Source organism: Equus caballus, chromosome 2, assembly GCF_041296265.1.
Source record: "Equus caballus isolate H_3958 breed thoroughbred chromosome 2, TB-T2T, whole genome shotgun sequence".
Taxonomy (NCBI): Eukaryota; Metazoa; Chordata; class Mammalia; order Perissodactyla; family Equidae; genus Equus; species Equus caballus.
In genome coordinates, this window is record NC_091685.1 from 13,150,628 (window position 1) to 13,164,728 (window position 14,101).

Here is a 14,101-nt window from a genome sequence, read left to right on the forward strand (position 1 = left end):
GTTTCGTAAATAGAACTTCAATAAGAGTAGGCTTAGCAAGGATCCTCCCAGTCTACTGGATATCCAGAGTTACCTATGGTGATGGCCGACAGGCCTTTATTTTAAATTTCTTTTAGGCAGTTAGGGGGAAGGTCAAAATTTCTTTCAGAGTCTTTTGTTCTTTTTTTGTTTTTTGAGGAAGATTAGCCCTGAGCTAACTACTGCCAATCCTCCTCTTTTTGCTGAGGAAGACTGGCCCTGAGCTAACATCCATGCCCATCTTCCTCTACTTTATACGTGGGACGCCTACCACAGCATGGCTTTTGCCAAGCGGTGCCATTTCTGCACCTGGGATCCGAACCGGCGAACCCTGGGCCACGAGAAGCAGAACGTGTGAACTTAACTGCTACACCACTGGGCCGGCCTCCAGAGTCTTTTATTCTTAAAATCAAGGCAAGGCAATGAGACACATTTTGGGGTAGTCAATTCTGATCCCCCAAATATCCTCACAAAATCCTTTGGCTCCTGGGTGAGACAATTATGGTGTAGAAAGAAAATTTCACTGGACTCATGATTCAACAACATGGATTTCAATTCTGGTTCTGTCACTCACTTGTTACTGATCTTGATTAAGACACAACTTTTCTTAGCCTTTCTTCATAAGTAAAATGGGGATAAAGGTGCTCGTCGACTAGGGATGAACAGGGTTACTACACAGCATTTGAGGACCGAATGAAATTAGCATTCTTGATCAGCACAGTTCACTGAATTTTCTTCAGCAATGCTTTACATCCCAGCTGAAAACTGTAAAACATTATATCAATTTCAAGTATCATTATTACTAGATGTCCTCATTTTCCTCTGTATTAATTCCTAGGCCCAGCTCAGGCCCATATAGGGTTTTTTCCATTCTCAATGCCCAGACTGTCTTAAACAATCTAGTATCCTTCACTATATTTAACTTATAACGTCTCACAAATAGTAGTTTATTTATTTGTATTTGTCTAAAAATGGCAAATATAGGGGCCGGCCACATGGCATAGTGGTTAAGTTCACGCCCTCCACTTTGGCGGTCCAGGGTTTGCAGGTTCAGATCCTGGGAGTGGACCTGGAACCACTCCTCAAGCCATGCAGTGGCAGCATCCCACATAAAATAGAGGAAGATTGCCACAGATGTTAACTCAGCGACAAACTTTCTCAGGCAAAAAGAGTAAGATTGGCAACAGATGTTAGCTTAGGGCTAATCCTCCTCACCAAAAAAAAAAAAGGGGGCAAATATACCAGAAAACACAAAATATAGCTTCATGGTCTATCAAAAAAAATTAAAAGTCACCCTGCTACTCTAAGGTACAGTATGGATGTTAATAAATATTCATTGTATCAGTTTTTAGGAACAATAGGGCAGAAGCACTTTACTTAGGGAAATTTTTCTTTTCCTACAGTCATCTGAATTGAAGCCACTAACAACTCATGACCCGATTATTGGAATAGGTACTTATAAGGTTTCTATGTCTCCCATTTCTCCCCTTCAAATAGATTCTCCACATCACAGCCAGGTCATTCATTTATGAAACATTTATTGAGGATTTATTATGTGCTAAGTACAAAGCACAGACTAATGGGGGAAAAGATGTGAAAAAAATAGGTTATATTCAGTGTTATAATGCTATATAGATGTCTAACAACCTTCACTCTCTTGGTACCCCATTGCCCAAACTGTATACCCAACTTTAAATTCCTTAACCTGGCACTTCAGATTATTCATAATTTGGCTTGAAAAGACTTTCTAATCTTTATTTCCCACTTTTATAGCCAAATAGATTTATTTTCAACTGTTCCATGAAAATGTGTTCTGCTTTTCAGCTTTTCAATTTTTGCTGAAATTGTTCAACCCAATTGAAATTCCCTCCCTAAGCCTTTGGGCTTATTTGAATCCTACTCACTCTCCAAGATCTAGATGAAATAAGACTACAGTAGAGCTTCCTCTCACAATTTCTACTCAAAGTCATCTTTCTTCTGATTCCCAAAGTAATTACTGCTTCTTCAAGTCACTTCCCAATCCTCTGAAGCTATTACTTTTCTAACTTTTCATATCTTGTTTATTTAACTTTTTTGTTATTTAACTTTTCATCTTATCGCTAACTAGATTTTAAGCTACCAGAGGTGAGATTGTTTCTTGTTTAATGTTATTTCGGAAAAGATCTAGCAATCACTAAGGTCACAAAATAAACATAAGTGTAACAATAACATATTTAGTCCTTTTAAAAAGATTGATAAAGAAGACCCATATAAATGAAGAGATATACTATATTTATGAAAACTCAGTTATAAAGGTATTAGCTGTCCCTAAGTTGATCTATAAATTCAGCGTAATTCCCCCCCCCCCCAAAAATCCCTGCAGGACTTTTTGGGAAACATAGAAAAACTGATTATAAGGTTTATATGGAAGGATAAAAAGGTGCATGGATAGCTAAGAAAAATTTGAAAACAAGGACAAAGAAGGAGGATTCATCCTACTAGTCATCTAAACATTCCAAACATATTACCAAATTTAATTACTTATTAAAAGAGTGTATTATTGGAACAGGAAGAGATAAAAAGGTAAGTGAAATAGAAAAAAAGGCCCAGAAACAAACTCATATCAGACAACTCAGTACATCACAGATCAACAGAGGAAAGGTTGATTTATTTGACAAATGGTTTTAGAGCAATTAAGAGGTCTCTCTATAGAAAAAATTAAAATTACGTCAATAGAAAGAAAAGTAAATAAATTCCAGATAGGAAAAAAGACTCAAAAATGAAAAAAACTCCAAAGCTACTAGAAGAAAATATAAAATATGGAGGGCTTCCTTAGATAAGATATAATACGTGCAAAAGTTAATTTGATTTCATCGAAATTTAAAACTTTAGTACAGCAAAATATAGTAAAAGACATATTAAGGTTAAAAGACAAGAGACATACGGGATGAAATTTGCAATGAATATCACAAAAGAGTACTATCCAGAACATATAAAGTACAAGAAATCAAGAAAATGTTAAACAATCAAGTAGAAGAAAAGAGGTAATTAGGCAATTAACAGAAGAGGATGTATGATGGCCACAAATATATAAAATGATGTTCAACCTCACCAGTAACCAAATAAAAATAATGAGAAAACATTTCTTGTTAACCAGCCTGTTAAAAATTATAAGTTCTGACAATATTGCATATTGGTGAGGATATAGGGAAACAGTACTCTTACTCAGTGCTGGTGGGAGTTGGTTGTGGCAGTCAATACCCAACATGGCTTCCAGCGATCCTTGCCTCCTCCTGGGATTCACGCTTTTGCGTTGTCTTCTCCGACAGTGAATCAGGGCTGGTCAGATAGGATAGAATATAGCAGAAATGATGGTGTGTGACTTCTGAGACCAGAAGCACTGCAGCTTCTACTTTGCTTCCCCAATTCCTTTGGGGAGAACCAGCCATGCCATAAGGATATTCAAACAGCCCATCAGAGAGGTCCACTTGGAGAGGAACTGAGGCCTCCTGCCAAGAGCCAGCACCAATTTACTAGCCATGTGAGTGAGCCACTTTAGAAGAAGATCCTCCAGTCCCAGTCAAGTCTTCAGATGATTGCAGCCTCAGCCAATACCTAATGCCAACTTCATGAGAGATCCTGAGCCAGAACCACATAGCCAAGTTGCTCCCAAATTCCTTACTCATAGAAACTGTGAGAGTTAACAGATGATGAATGTTATTTGAAACCTCTCAGTTTTGGAGTTATTTGTTACTCAGCATGGATAACTAATACATTCGTATAGCTACACTGGAACACAAATTGGTGGCATTTAGCAAAATTGAAAGTGTTTGTATCCCGTGATGAGTAATTTCATTCTGGCTATATCCCAAGCAGAAATTCTAGAATATATATTCAAGGAGGTTCACACAACAATGTTCATTGTAGTATTGAATGTTCACTGAAGTACAGTTTACAATAATAAGAAATATTGGTGGGGACTTCCCCGTGGCCAAGCGGTTAAGTTCATGTGCTCTGCTTCAGCTGTCCAGGGTTTCACCAGTTTGGATCCTGGGCGCAGATATGGCACTGCTCATCTAGCCATGCTGAGGCGGCGTCCCACGTAGCAGAACCAGAGGGCACTCATACCTAGAATATACAGCTATGTACTGGGGGCTGTGGGGAGAAGAATAAAAAAAAAAAAAAGAAGATTGGCAACAGTTGTTAGCTCAGGTGCCAATCTTTAAAAAAAAAATACTGGAAACAACCTAAATGTCTATCATTAAAGAAATAAATAAATACATAAATAATAGCTAACATTTACTGAGTACTTACCATGTGGTAGGTACTATTCCAAGCAATTCACATACATTAATTACAAAACAACCTTATTAGGTAAGAATTCTTATAATCCCCATTTTATAAACTAGAAAGCCCAGGCACAGAAGGCTTAAGTCATTTTTTAAAGCTATATATAGCTAACAAGTGGTGGAGGTAGGTGTTGAAAGAAAATGTGATACATTCTTAAGGTGGAATATTTTATAGCACTTAAAAGGAATGAGTGAGATCTTTGTGTATCAGTATGCACAGAAAAAAAAGGTACCAGTATGATGGTAGATAGTGTGATACCATTTAATTAAATGAAATACACACACAATAATACACACGAATAATAATACACATGAATAATAATACACGCAATCATAACACACACAAAACAATGTTATACACACCCCCATAATTTAAAAATTGGACTCCAAATTCAGGTTGTACTTGCTCCTGGGGATGATACATGGAGATGGTTGAAGTGGACTTTCGACATGTTAAATTGTTGTTATGTGCTGTCTAGTCAGCTCCAATGCCTGGTGACCCTATGAATGAGCGATGTCCACAATGTCCTGTCCTCAACAGCCCTGCTAGGCTTCCGTAGACTCATGGCTTCCTTTATGGAGTCAATCCATCTCATTACTTGCTCTTCCTTTTTTCCTATTGGCTTCTACTTTCCTCAGCATTTTTTCCCAAAGAATCCTGTCTTCTCATGCTGTGCCCAAAGTAGGACAGCCTCAGTTTTGTCATTTTTGCCTCCAGCAGCAGTTCAGGCTTAATTTGCTCTAGGACCCACTTTTTTGTCTTTCCAGCAGTCCAGGGTGTCCGTGAGGCTCTCCTCCAACACCATATTTCAAATGAATCAATTTTTTTCCTGTCAGCTTTCTTCACTGTCCGGCTTTCACACCTGTACATGGTAATTGCGAATACGAGAGTGTAGCTAATCTTGGCCTTAGTCTTGAATGATATTTCCCTACACTTGAGGATCTTTCCTAATTCTTTCATTGCTGCCCTTCCAAGTCTCAGTCTTTTCTTGATTTCTTGGCTGCAGTTTCCATTTAAATTGATGACTGAACCATGGTAAACAAAATCATTAACAATTTTAATGTCTTCATTGTCTATGTTAAAGTTGTGTCATTCTTCTATAGTCATGATATTAAGTAATAATTATTAATTCTGAGTGGTGAGAATGTGGGTAGAGGTTATGCTTTTCTTTGTACTTTTCCATATTATTTAATGTCCTCAAAATAAGGAGAAAGCACCTAGTTAAATCAAACTCATAAGAATCAAACTTAACTCAATAAATATGTTTAAGTAACATTTTTTGCTATGTCCCAACCTCTCTTAACCATATTTTCTAGCAGTTGATTAAATCAGAGTAACATATTCATTGATTCAGAAAGCAAATTTTTTTGTGTGCACTTTCCATGTGCAAGCATTATGGCAAGTGTTAGAGATAGGCCCTTACATAGAAATGGTTTCTGCCCTTACAAAGCTCATAATCAGGTCAGGGAGAAAGGCATTAAAAGAATACTCACCTCTAAAACAAACTCTGATAAGTTCTAGGACGGAAAAGAATGAGTGCCATTAAAGTTTATAATTATGGTACCAGATTCAAGGGGGAGTAGAGATCATGCTACTTTACAATAATCCCCTTATATATTTACAGATATAAATCTATTTAGAGATATAAACAGATATTTATTATCTACCACACTGAGTAAGCACTCGATTAGAATTATTTCTAATTCTTATAACAGTTAATTGTACAGGCATTACTACTAGCAAATGATTTACTGAGTCATGATGAGTATCACACAAGTAGCAAGTGTGATTCACATCCAATTCTAACTCTATAGCCTATGCTCTTTAATTCTGAGATTACAGCAAAACCAGACTACTTTGGCTCCAGTCTGTCTCTAGTCATTTACTCTCTTCTTATTCTTATTTTACACTACACTCTAGAGCTGCTTCATTTTGAAGGGGAGACGGCAACTAAAGGAACTCTCTTAATATAGTTCTTGGAACATTTTAAAGTTGTAGAGGTTAGTTTGTTTGCAAATCTGAAATAACCTGAGTTTGCTTGACTGAGCAACAGACCGTTGCTTACAACTCGGCGTTGTTTATGAAGAAGTTAGCGGTGAAGTTGCCATTCTTGAGCACCTACGATATGCCAGGCAGAAGATAAATTATAGTGAAGAAAATAGACATGATCTTGGCTCTCATGAAGTCTACAGTCAATTGGGCAGGCAGACAGTGCAGAAATATGTAAAAATATGTGTACAACTTGTTGTCAGTAATATGAAGGTGCAGAAGACTCAGCCAAGAGAGGAAAACATAAAAGACTCAACTGAGACTCGGGACAGGGGATCAGACAATTCTACCCAAAACTACACAAAAAGTGTTTTGTTTCCTAGGATGCAAGGTGCTAAACTCTCCAAAAGCCTAGGAGGGTGCACGCCGTGGCGGTGAGATCTTGGCGCCCCACTGTCCAGTCAGGGGCTGGCGTGACTTTGCCAGGCTCTGAAGGGACCGCCGACATTACTGTTGTGGCGTGAGGCGAGTTTTCATCACTCGAACTTTCCCATTTTTCCCCAGTGTCTTCCCAGCATCTTTCTGCCAGATCCTCCGCTCGGCCGGGACGGTCTCCTGTCTCGTCAACATACCACAGGACGCTGATTTCGAATTTTCTCTCTCCCCGTGCCCCGCAAGCCTAGAACTTCACGGAGGCGGCCCGGCCATTTCACTTGGCGACACATTCCACCCCTCGCTGGTCTGGCGGCAGGTGGGTTGGAGGCGCGCGGGCTGGCGAGGGTGCCCTGCGCGGCTGACCCCTAGGTGGCCGGCGGCCCCGCGCGAGCGCTCGCCGCGCGTTCTGGGTTGTCTGCTCCCTCTGCGCGCCGCCGGCCCGCGCTCGCTCCCGCGCCTTCTCGCGCTCCCGGCGGCCCGGACAGCGCGCGCCGCCTCACCCTCGTCCGCAGGCCGCCCCCGTCGGCCCTCGCGGCGCGCGCCCCGGGCCGGCCGAGGCTCCCCACTCGGGCCGGCCGGCTCGCGGGTTTGCTCGCCCCGCCCCCCCGACGCCGCAGCTGGGCGCTTGCGCGGGGCGCGTGGCCGTGGCCGGGGTCTCCGCCGCCGCCGGTGCCGCTGCCGCCGCCGCCTCAGTCAGTCAGTCAGTCCCCAGCAATGGCGGAAGGAGGTGAGCGAGAGGAGCTGCTCTCGCCGCCGCCGGTCTCTCCGGCCAAGCGCCTGTGCTCGTGGCCCAGCCCGCAGGCTCAGCACCCTCGCGGGGCGCCCGGGACGGCCAGCGGCGGGGTGGGGGGCGTCGGCGGCAGCTGCCTGCACCCCGGGGCCCGCCCCCACCTGCAGCCCGAGTCCTTGCTGGACTGCGCCGCTAAGACGGTGGCGGAAAAGTGGGCGTACGAGCGGGTGGAGGAGCGCTTCGAGCGGATCCCGGAGCCGGTGCAGCGCCGCATCGTCTACTGGTCCTTCCCGCGGAATGAGCGGGAGATCTGCATGTACTCCAGCTTCCAGTACCGGGGCGGCCCCGGCGCCGGCGCGGCTGGCGGCGCCACGGGGGCTTCGCCGGCCGAGGAGGGGCCGCCGCCACCCCCCGGGGCCGCCGTTCCGGCCGGCTCCGCCCCCGGGGCTGCCGCGGCGGTGGCGTCCCCCGGGCTGGGCGCGGGGGCCGGAGCGGCGGGTGGCGGCGGCGAGGGGCTGCCGTTCCGCCGCGGCATCCGTCTGCTGGACAGCGGCTCCGTGGAGAACGTGCTGCAAGTCGGTAGGTGCTCTCCCGGCTCCTCTCTGGTCCCCGGCCTCCTCTTCCGCAGGTGCCTTCTCTCTGCACCAGCCCTGGGCCGAGACCCCGGCTCGGGTCCCCTGCCGAAGGACAAACTAGTCACATAAAAAACTTTTCTCAGCGTTTCGTTCAGGTCCACTCTGCTGTTTCCCCCACTGGCCCTCTACTCCTATTTCTTTTTGTTTGAAGAGCGAATAGGTGTCTTTTTCACTCTTCATTCTACAGCCCACGCCAAAGGAAAAAAGGATGGGGAGGAATGCCTTTTTGATGTGGTAATTTCGGAAATGCGTTTTTCTAATTTAAATTTAGAGAGGAGAGAATTGTTGCTGAATCTGGAGCAAGCTGTCCTATAGGGAATGTTTGAGGGACAGGCTGTCAAAGGTAATCTATAGTCTCAGCAGCTTGAAGCTGGGAATAATGAACTTTAAAATTGAAAAAAAAAATCAGCAACATATCGTGCATTTCAGACAGTTTAAATGATCGGCTTTAATATTTTTCTCCTGGACCTCTGATACTTGGGCATCTAGGCTGCGGACTTAACAATAACCAAAGATGGAACTGTGACAGCTTCTCTCCTCCACACCCCCACCCAAGGAAAAAAAAAGCCACACAATCTGGAGTGGGGGTGGGGTCTGTCTTCCTTGTCAGACTGGGGTAAATCAAAAGCTGGTCACGTTGGGTTTTTCAAATGCTCCTCCTTTAAGAAGTCTTCGTATATGCTTTTGTTTTATTTTTCTGTTTGTGGAAAAATGAAAAATGATTTCTTTTACTCCTCCAGAGCTTCTAGTCAGTTTGTTAATCTTATTAAATAGACAAATACAGTGGTCCTGGTCTGTGGAATGGTTAGGGAGAAAGGGAAAAAAATGACATTGTTTAACATTGACTTGCTATGGGGAAAAGGAAAACTGATTTTTCCCTGTTTGGATTATTATAGCATTCTGGAAGCGCACTTATCTTTGTGAATTTTATTGTACAGTGTATGCCCGGATTTATTGAGAAAATAATGATTTTTGAAAGGAGTTGGAGAGAGGTTGTTTTTAGTATTTAGCAAGCACAGGAACACACCTACCCCCCCTCCTGCCCCCCCAAACATCTAGCTCTCTCCTCCCCAGGTGAAATTAACATATTTGAAATTTTTGTCCTTTTGAAGAGTGGTGCATTGTGGTGTTTCATATAAAGCAATCTACTTCTGGTTATTGAAAGTCATTGAATCCTGTGTTTCTTTTTAAAACAACAGTATATCACAATTTGTTTTGCAAATATGAAATGTAGATTTATCTAAATTTATCCTGTGACAGAATATAGTGACAGTGGATTGAGAAAGTTTTATTTGAAAAAGGCTAGTCCTTTGTGTATTTGTGTGTATTTTTGCAGGAATGAATTGAATAATTAGGGTGTACAGCTTTAATACTGAAATATTGAAAACATGAAATGAATATAGGCATTTCTCTGTTAGTCTGTAAACTTTATTCTTTGTATGAGTTTAGATCAGTTAACTTTTAAGATTCTTGTTTAGAATATTTTAGATTAAAAAGTATCAGTTTAAGTTGTTTCGTAGTAAGAGATGGATTTGAAAAAATTTTCAAACTTGAGGGGGCAAATGAGGGAGAGGAAGAGTTTTAAAGAGGTATATATTTTGAAAGTGATTATAATGTCCAGTTCCCAATGAAATCAGATTTTGTGGGAGATCCAGGTCATGTTTAAATTAGGTATTTTTCTTTTATAATATGATAGTTGATATGCTTATTGAGGTGATGAGGTCTTGTATGATAGTTTCTAGGGGCTGGAGAAAAGACACATATAAGCATATTTTCTGATTTTCACTTTGGATTTCATAAATGAAGGTCAGAGAATGAACTAATCATTTTAGGTAATGCTATTTGAGAACCATGTGCTGGGTAATCTTTATTTTTCTGAGCTTAATTCATGCTAATGAATGTGGAAGAGAAGGATATACTGTATTCCATTCTGTATCATTTTGAGTTTTGTATCTTGGCATGAACCCCGCTTTAATATGTAAAATTAGAGACTCCTCTCTCATCTCTTAGACTTAAAATGTTAGTATGTGACTTAATCTAGATGATAGGTTTTATAAAAGTATTGCCAAGAGATGAGTGAAAAAGTGATTTGTAAGTAGCAAGATAGTAATCATGTTCTTCAGTTTATAACTTCACTTCAAACTCAATTTAATTACTAAGTGGTGCTAATTAAAAATTCTGCATATTTCCTTACATTTTCCTAGCTGTAGTTGTAACCTCAGAATTGGGAAGTTACTGAAGGCTGATGCTTTAGAAAGGAAGGGAAGTTAGGGTATTTCTATAACAACATTGTTTTAAAGAAAAGATTCATAAGGAGATTTAAATGAAGAAAACAACAAGACGTTAAAATACAAATAAATAAATTTTTTAAAATGAAGAAAATAGCACAGCACAAAAAATTTATGAAGGAAAATAAATTAGATAACAATAAACTTGTGCAAAAAGTAGGCGTATTAAATTAAGTAACTTCTAATTACTTTCCACAAAGAATCTGGTAGTGGGAACTCCTGGACTGATTGAAAGCATGTACTGTGTAGAAAGTATCAGATTTTGAATCTGAACTAAAACTTTTCCAATTTGATGTAAACAAATGGGAGAACTATAGGTTGTTATGCTCAAAGAATACATTTCTTTTACATAACAGTACCGAATCAGAAGTATTGTTCCTTTTAAAAGGGGAAGATTGTAAAGTAGTCTTTTCATGGACATCTGTAAATTTGAAGCTGTGTGAATAGACTTACTATCTGATCTCTCAGTATTATGAAGGTAATAGAGTTCAGATGTTTCAAGCATCTGCATGTTTAACCTGTTTAAGAAGCCCATGGATATAGTGGAAGTATAAGCCTTAGGAAAATACTTATTCAGGAGTCTGCAGAGGGTATAAGAATGGGACAGCTATAATTTACTAATAATTTTAAGATGTTGACCTTTTTTTTTTTGCTGTTCATTGTAGTTTAAATTAATTTCTCTGTATTTGGTAAAACTTAAAGAAGTTTTGTGCCTTCTTAGGGAAATCTGAATTGATTGAGGGAAAAGAAGCACTAACAGTTTTTCTCTTTTTTTTTTTCTGCTTTTTCTCCCCAAATCCCCTCAGTACATAGTTGTGTATTTTAGTTGTGGGTCCTTCTAGTTGTGGCATGTGGGACGCCAACTCAGCATGGCCTGATGAGCGATGCCATGTTGGCGCCCTGGATCTGAACTGGTAAAACCCTGGACTGCCGGAGCGGAGCGTGGAAACTTAACCACTCGGCCCCAGTTTTTCTCTCTTAAATGCAGAATACTATATTTATTTGAGTATTTAGATTTTTAAAAATTGGGTAAAGGCACGCAGGGGTCGCCTTTGCTGGTATATCTTAATTGTATGGGCCTTCTGTGCTGGTATATCTTAATTGTATAAATATTTATCCAGAAATTTTCATAGATTCTGACATTTGACTTCAACAAAACCCCATATTTTTGGCCTACACATTTTCTAGTAAGCACGTAATTTGTCCTTGGACAGTCTTAAGACTATCAAGAACCACAATGCTAAGTACTACCTTATGTGGAAGAAGTATAATTACAAAGTCAGTAGTAATAAAAAGGTCCATTTCAGGAAGTTATCCATAACTTAAACATCAAGTAGTAAGTTTATAATTATGAGCACTTGTATATTATCAATAAACATCTGTGAAATTTTCCTATACAACAGCTTTTGTGAAATACAGCAGTAATAAGTATTAACAGTTGTTGATTTTTATATATGGTTTGTTTTGATCTATGTTATTTGGGAGAACAAAAGATATCCTTACCTAAAAAGCTTTATAGCTTTGAAAGTTAGTCTAGATGAAATTATAATAAATCTTCATGTGGGGAAAAATGACTTAATTTATATGTAAGATAGTCCAGCACAGAAGGCAGCTGCCTACCTTTAAGGGATAAGCGGTAACATTTTCTAGAATGGAGACGTACCAAATTTTAAAATCACATTGCTTTTTTTTTTAAAGCAATGAGTTCTCTCCCTCCTCCTCCACTCTAAAAGATCACACACATATCTTAATATTCAATAAATGTTTGTTGAACAGTGATTGTTAAGAATAGACGTCTCAGTGTTTGTTATAAAACTAAAAAAGAAAAAAAAAAGAGAGAGAGAAGCCTGAATTTTTAGTATGAATATCGTATTAGAAGATAGGGGGAAAACTCCATACTTACATATATAATAAACTGATAACATTAAGTAATGTGAGTGTTACAACATATGTGTATCTTCTCTCTTGACCACCTGTTTTGTGGAAGGAATGGTGATTTATCAGTTTCTTCAAATGAAAGCTTTAGGTGAATTCTTGTTGAAGGTGACTTTCTCAAGGGTAGAGCTTTAGATTTTAAAAATAGTGAATAAACTGAAGATAGTGGATTTTATTTTAGAGGTTATCTCTAGGAATTAGAAAAATATATTATTGAAGTGTGAGTACAAAGTCTAAATTTTGATGTGAAGGGGCTGGAAATTTATGCTTATGTGAAATAGTTTCACTTCTCTTGTTTCAGGGATGGCTTTTAAAAGTGAAGACATTAACTGTCAGTATCCTATTATGGTGATGATTACGTAAATATATATATATTTGTTAAAATGTATAGAACTATACCCCAAAAAGTCGAGTTTGCTGTATTATAATTTAGAAAATAAGTTTAAAAAATCAAGACATTAGTGTATCAGTAAATTAACGTACAAGAGATACTGAAAATACTGTAATAGTTTCCTATAGCTGCTGCCACAAAGTGCCCCAAACTGGGTGGCTTCAGACAACAGAAATTCATTGTCTCACAGTTTTGGAGGCCAGTCTGAAATCAAGGCATCGGCAGGGCTATGCTCCCTCTGAAACCTGTGTGGGAATCCTTCCTTGCCTCTTTCTAGCTTCTATTGGTTTACTGGGAATCTTTGGGCTTCATTGGCACGCAACTGTGTGACTCCAGTCTCTACCTTCATCTTTGTAGTCACATGGCATTCTTCCTATGGGTTTATGTCTTCACATAGCTACTTTATAAGGACAGCAGTCATATTGGATTAGGGGCCCAACCTACTCCACTATGACCTCATTTTAACTAATTACATGTGCAATGACCCTATTTCCAAGTAAGGTCACATTCGGAGGTACTGGAGGTTAGGACTTCAACGTACCATTTTGGGGGGTACACAATTCAACTCATAACAGCTTCTCATACTTGTTTCTTGTTGCGTAATAGAGTTTCATGTGAATTTTAAACTTTTTTGCATTGGATATGGTTTAAATTAGAAATCACCACATTCATTTTATTAGGTAAACATTATTTCAATTTAATTGATTTGATTTGCACAATTGATTATTTTATATTTTTAATACATGTGGAACTTTTTTGACAAGTCAGTGGTTGTTTAAAGGTTAAACCTGTCATTATTCTTTATAAAAATGATGACTGTGCAGTGCAGCACTCAGGGTATACATGCATGGATGAACAGATTACTGTGGGATTTTTTTTCATGCATACCATTTAAAACTGGTCTTCAGAAATAGGTAACCCTTAAAGTATTTATAACTCATCTTTAGAAATAGGTAACTCTGAAAGCATATGAACCGTGTCTTAACCTGTTTCCAAACCCCAAGTTAATATGATTTAGAATTAGTGTTTGATATTAGAAGTAGACTACAGTCTATTCCAGATTACTTTTATATGAATTTTCTACCTTGTGGTTTATTAATAGGCCTATTTCTTTCCTAATATAGGCAACTGGTATGCTAAAGAAATCACACTAATTTTAATATTAGCTTTATCATTATATTATCATATGCTAAATTACTCTGATACTTTTCATAATCATGTGTAGCCAATTGATTAATTTTTGGTTCTCAATATTGAGAAAAATTGTTCTCCCCCTTAGAATGTATATGGATGCCCTAAGTTGGTGCTCAGTAAATGTTTATTGAATGAATGAGTAAATAGTTATATAACT

At 39.6% G+C, this 14,101-nt stretch overlaps 1 protein-coding gene and 1 long non-coding RNA gene across 2 annotated transcripts in view; one reads left to right on the forward strand and one right to left on the reverse strand.

Moving 5' to 3' along the window:
• Positions 1-2,633: 2,633 nt before the first annotated feature.
• Positions 2,634-7,254, reverse strand: LOC138923158 (uncharacterized). Its single transcript, XR_011436381.1, has 2 exons — positions 4,710-7,254; positions 2,634-4,152 (listed from the first exon to the last, which is right to left on the reverse strand). It is a non-coding gene; the product is annotated as an uncharacterized lncRNA (long non-coding RNA).
• A 97-nt stretch (positions 7,255-7,351) lies between these two features.
• ZSWIM5 (zinc finger SWIM-type containing 5) overlaps positions 7,352-14,101 on the forward strand; it is a 231,536-nt gene continuing 224,786 nt past the window's right edge. Inside the window, exon 1 of the mRNA XM_023631131.2 lies at positions 7,352-8,080. Within this exon, the coding sequence (XP_023486899.1) occupies positions 7,486-8,080 (595 nt within the window). The 5' untranslated portion in view covers positions 7,352-7,485. The remainder of the gene's footprint in view (positions 8,081-14,101) is intronic.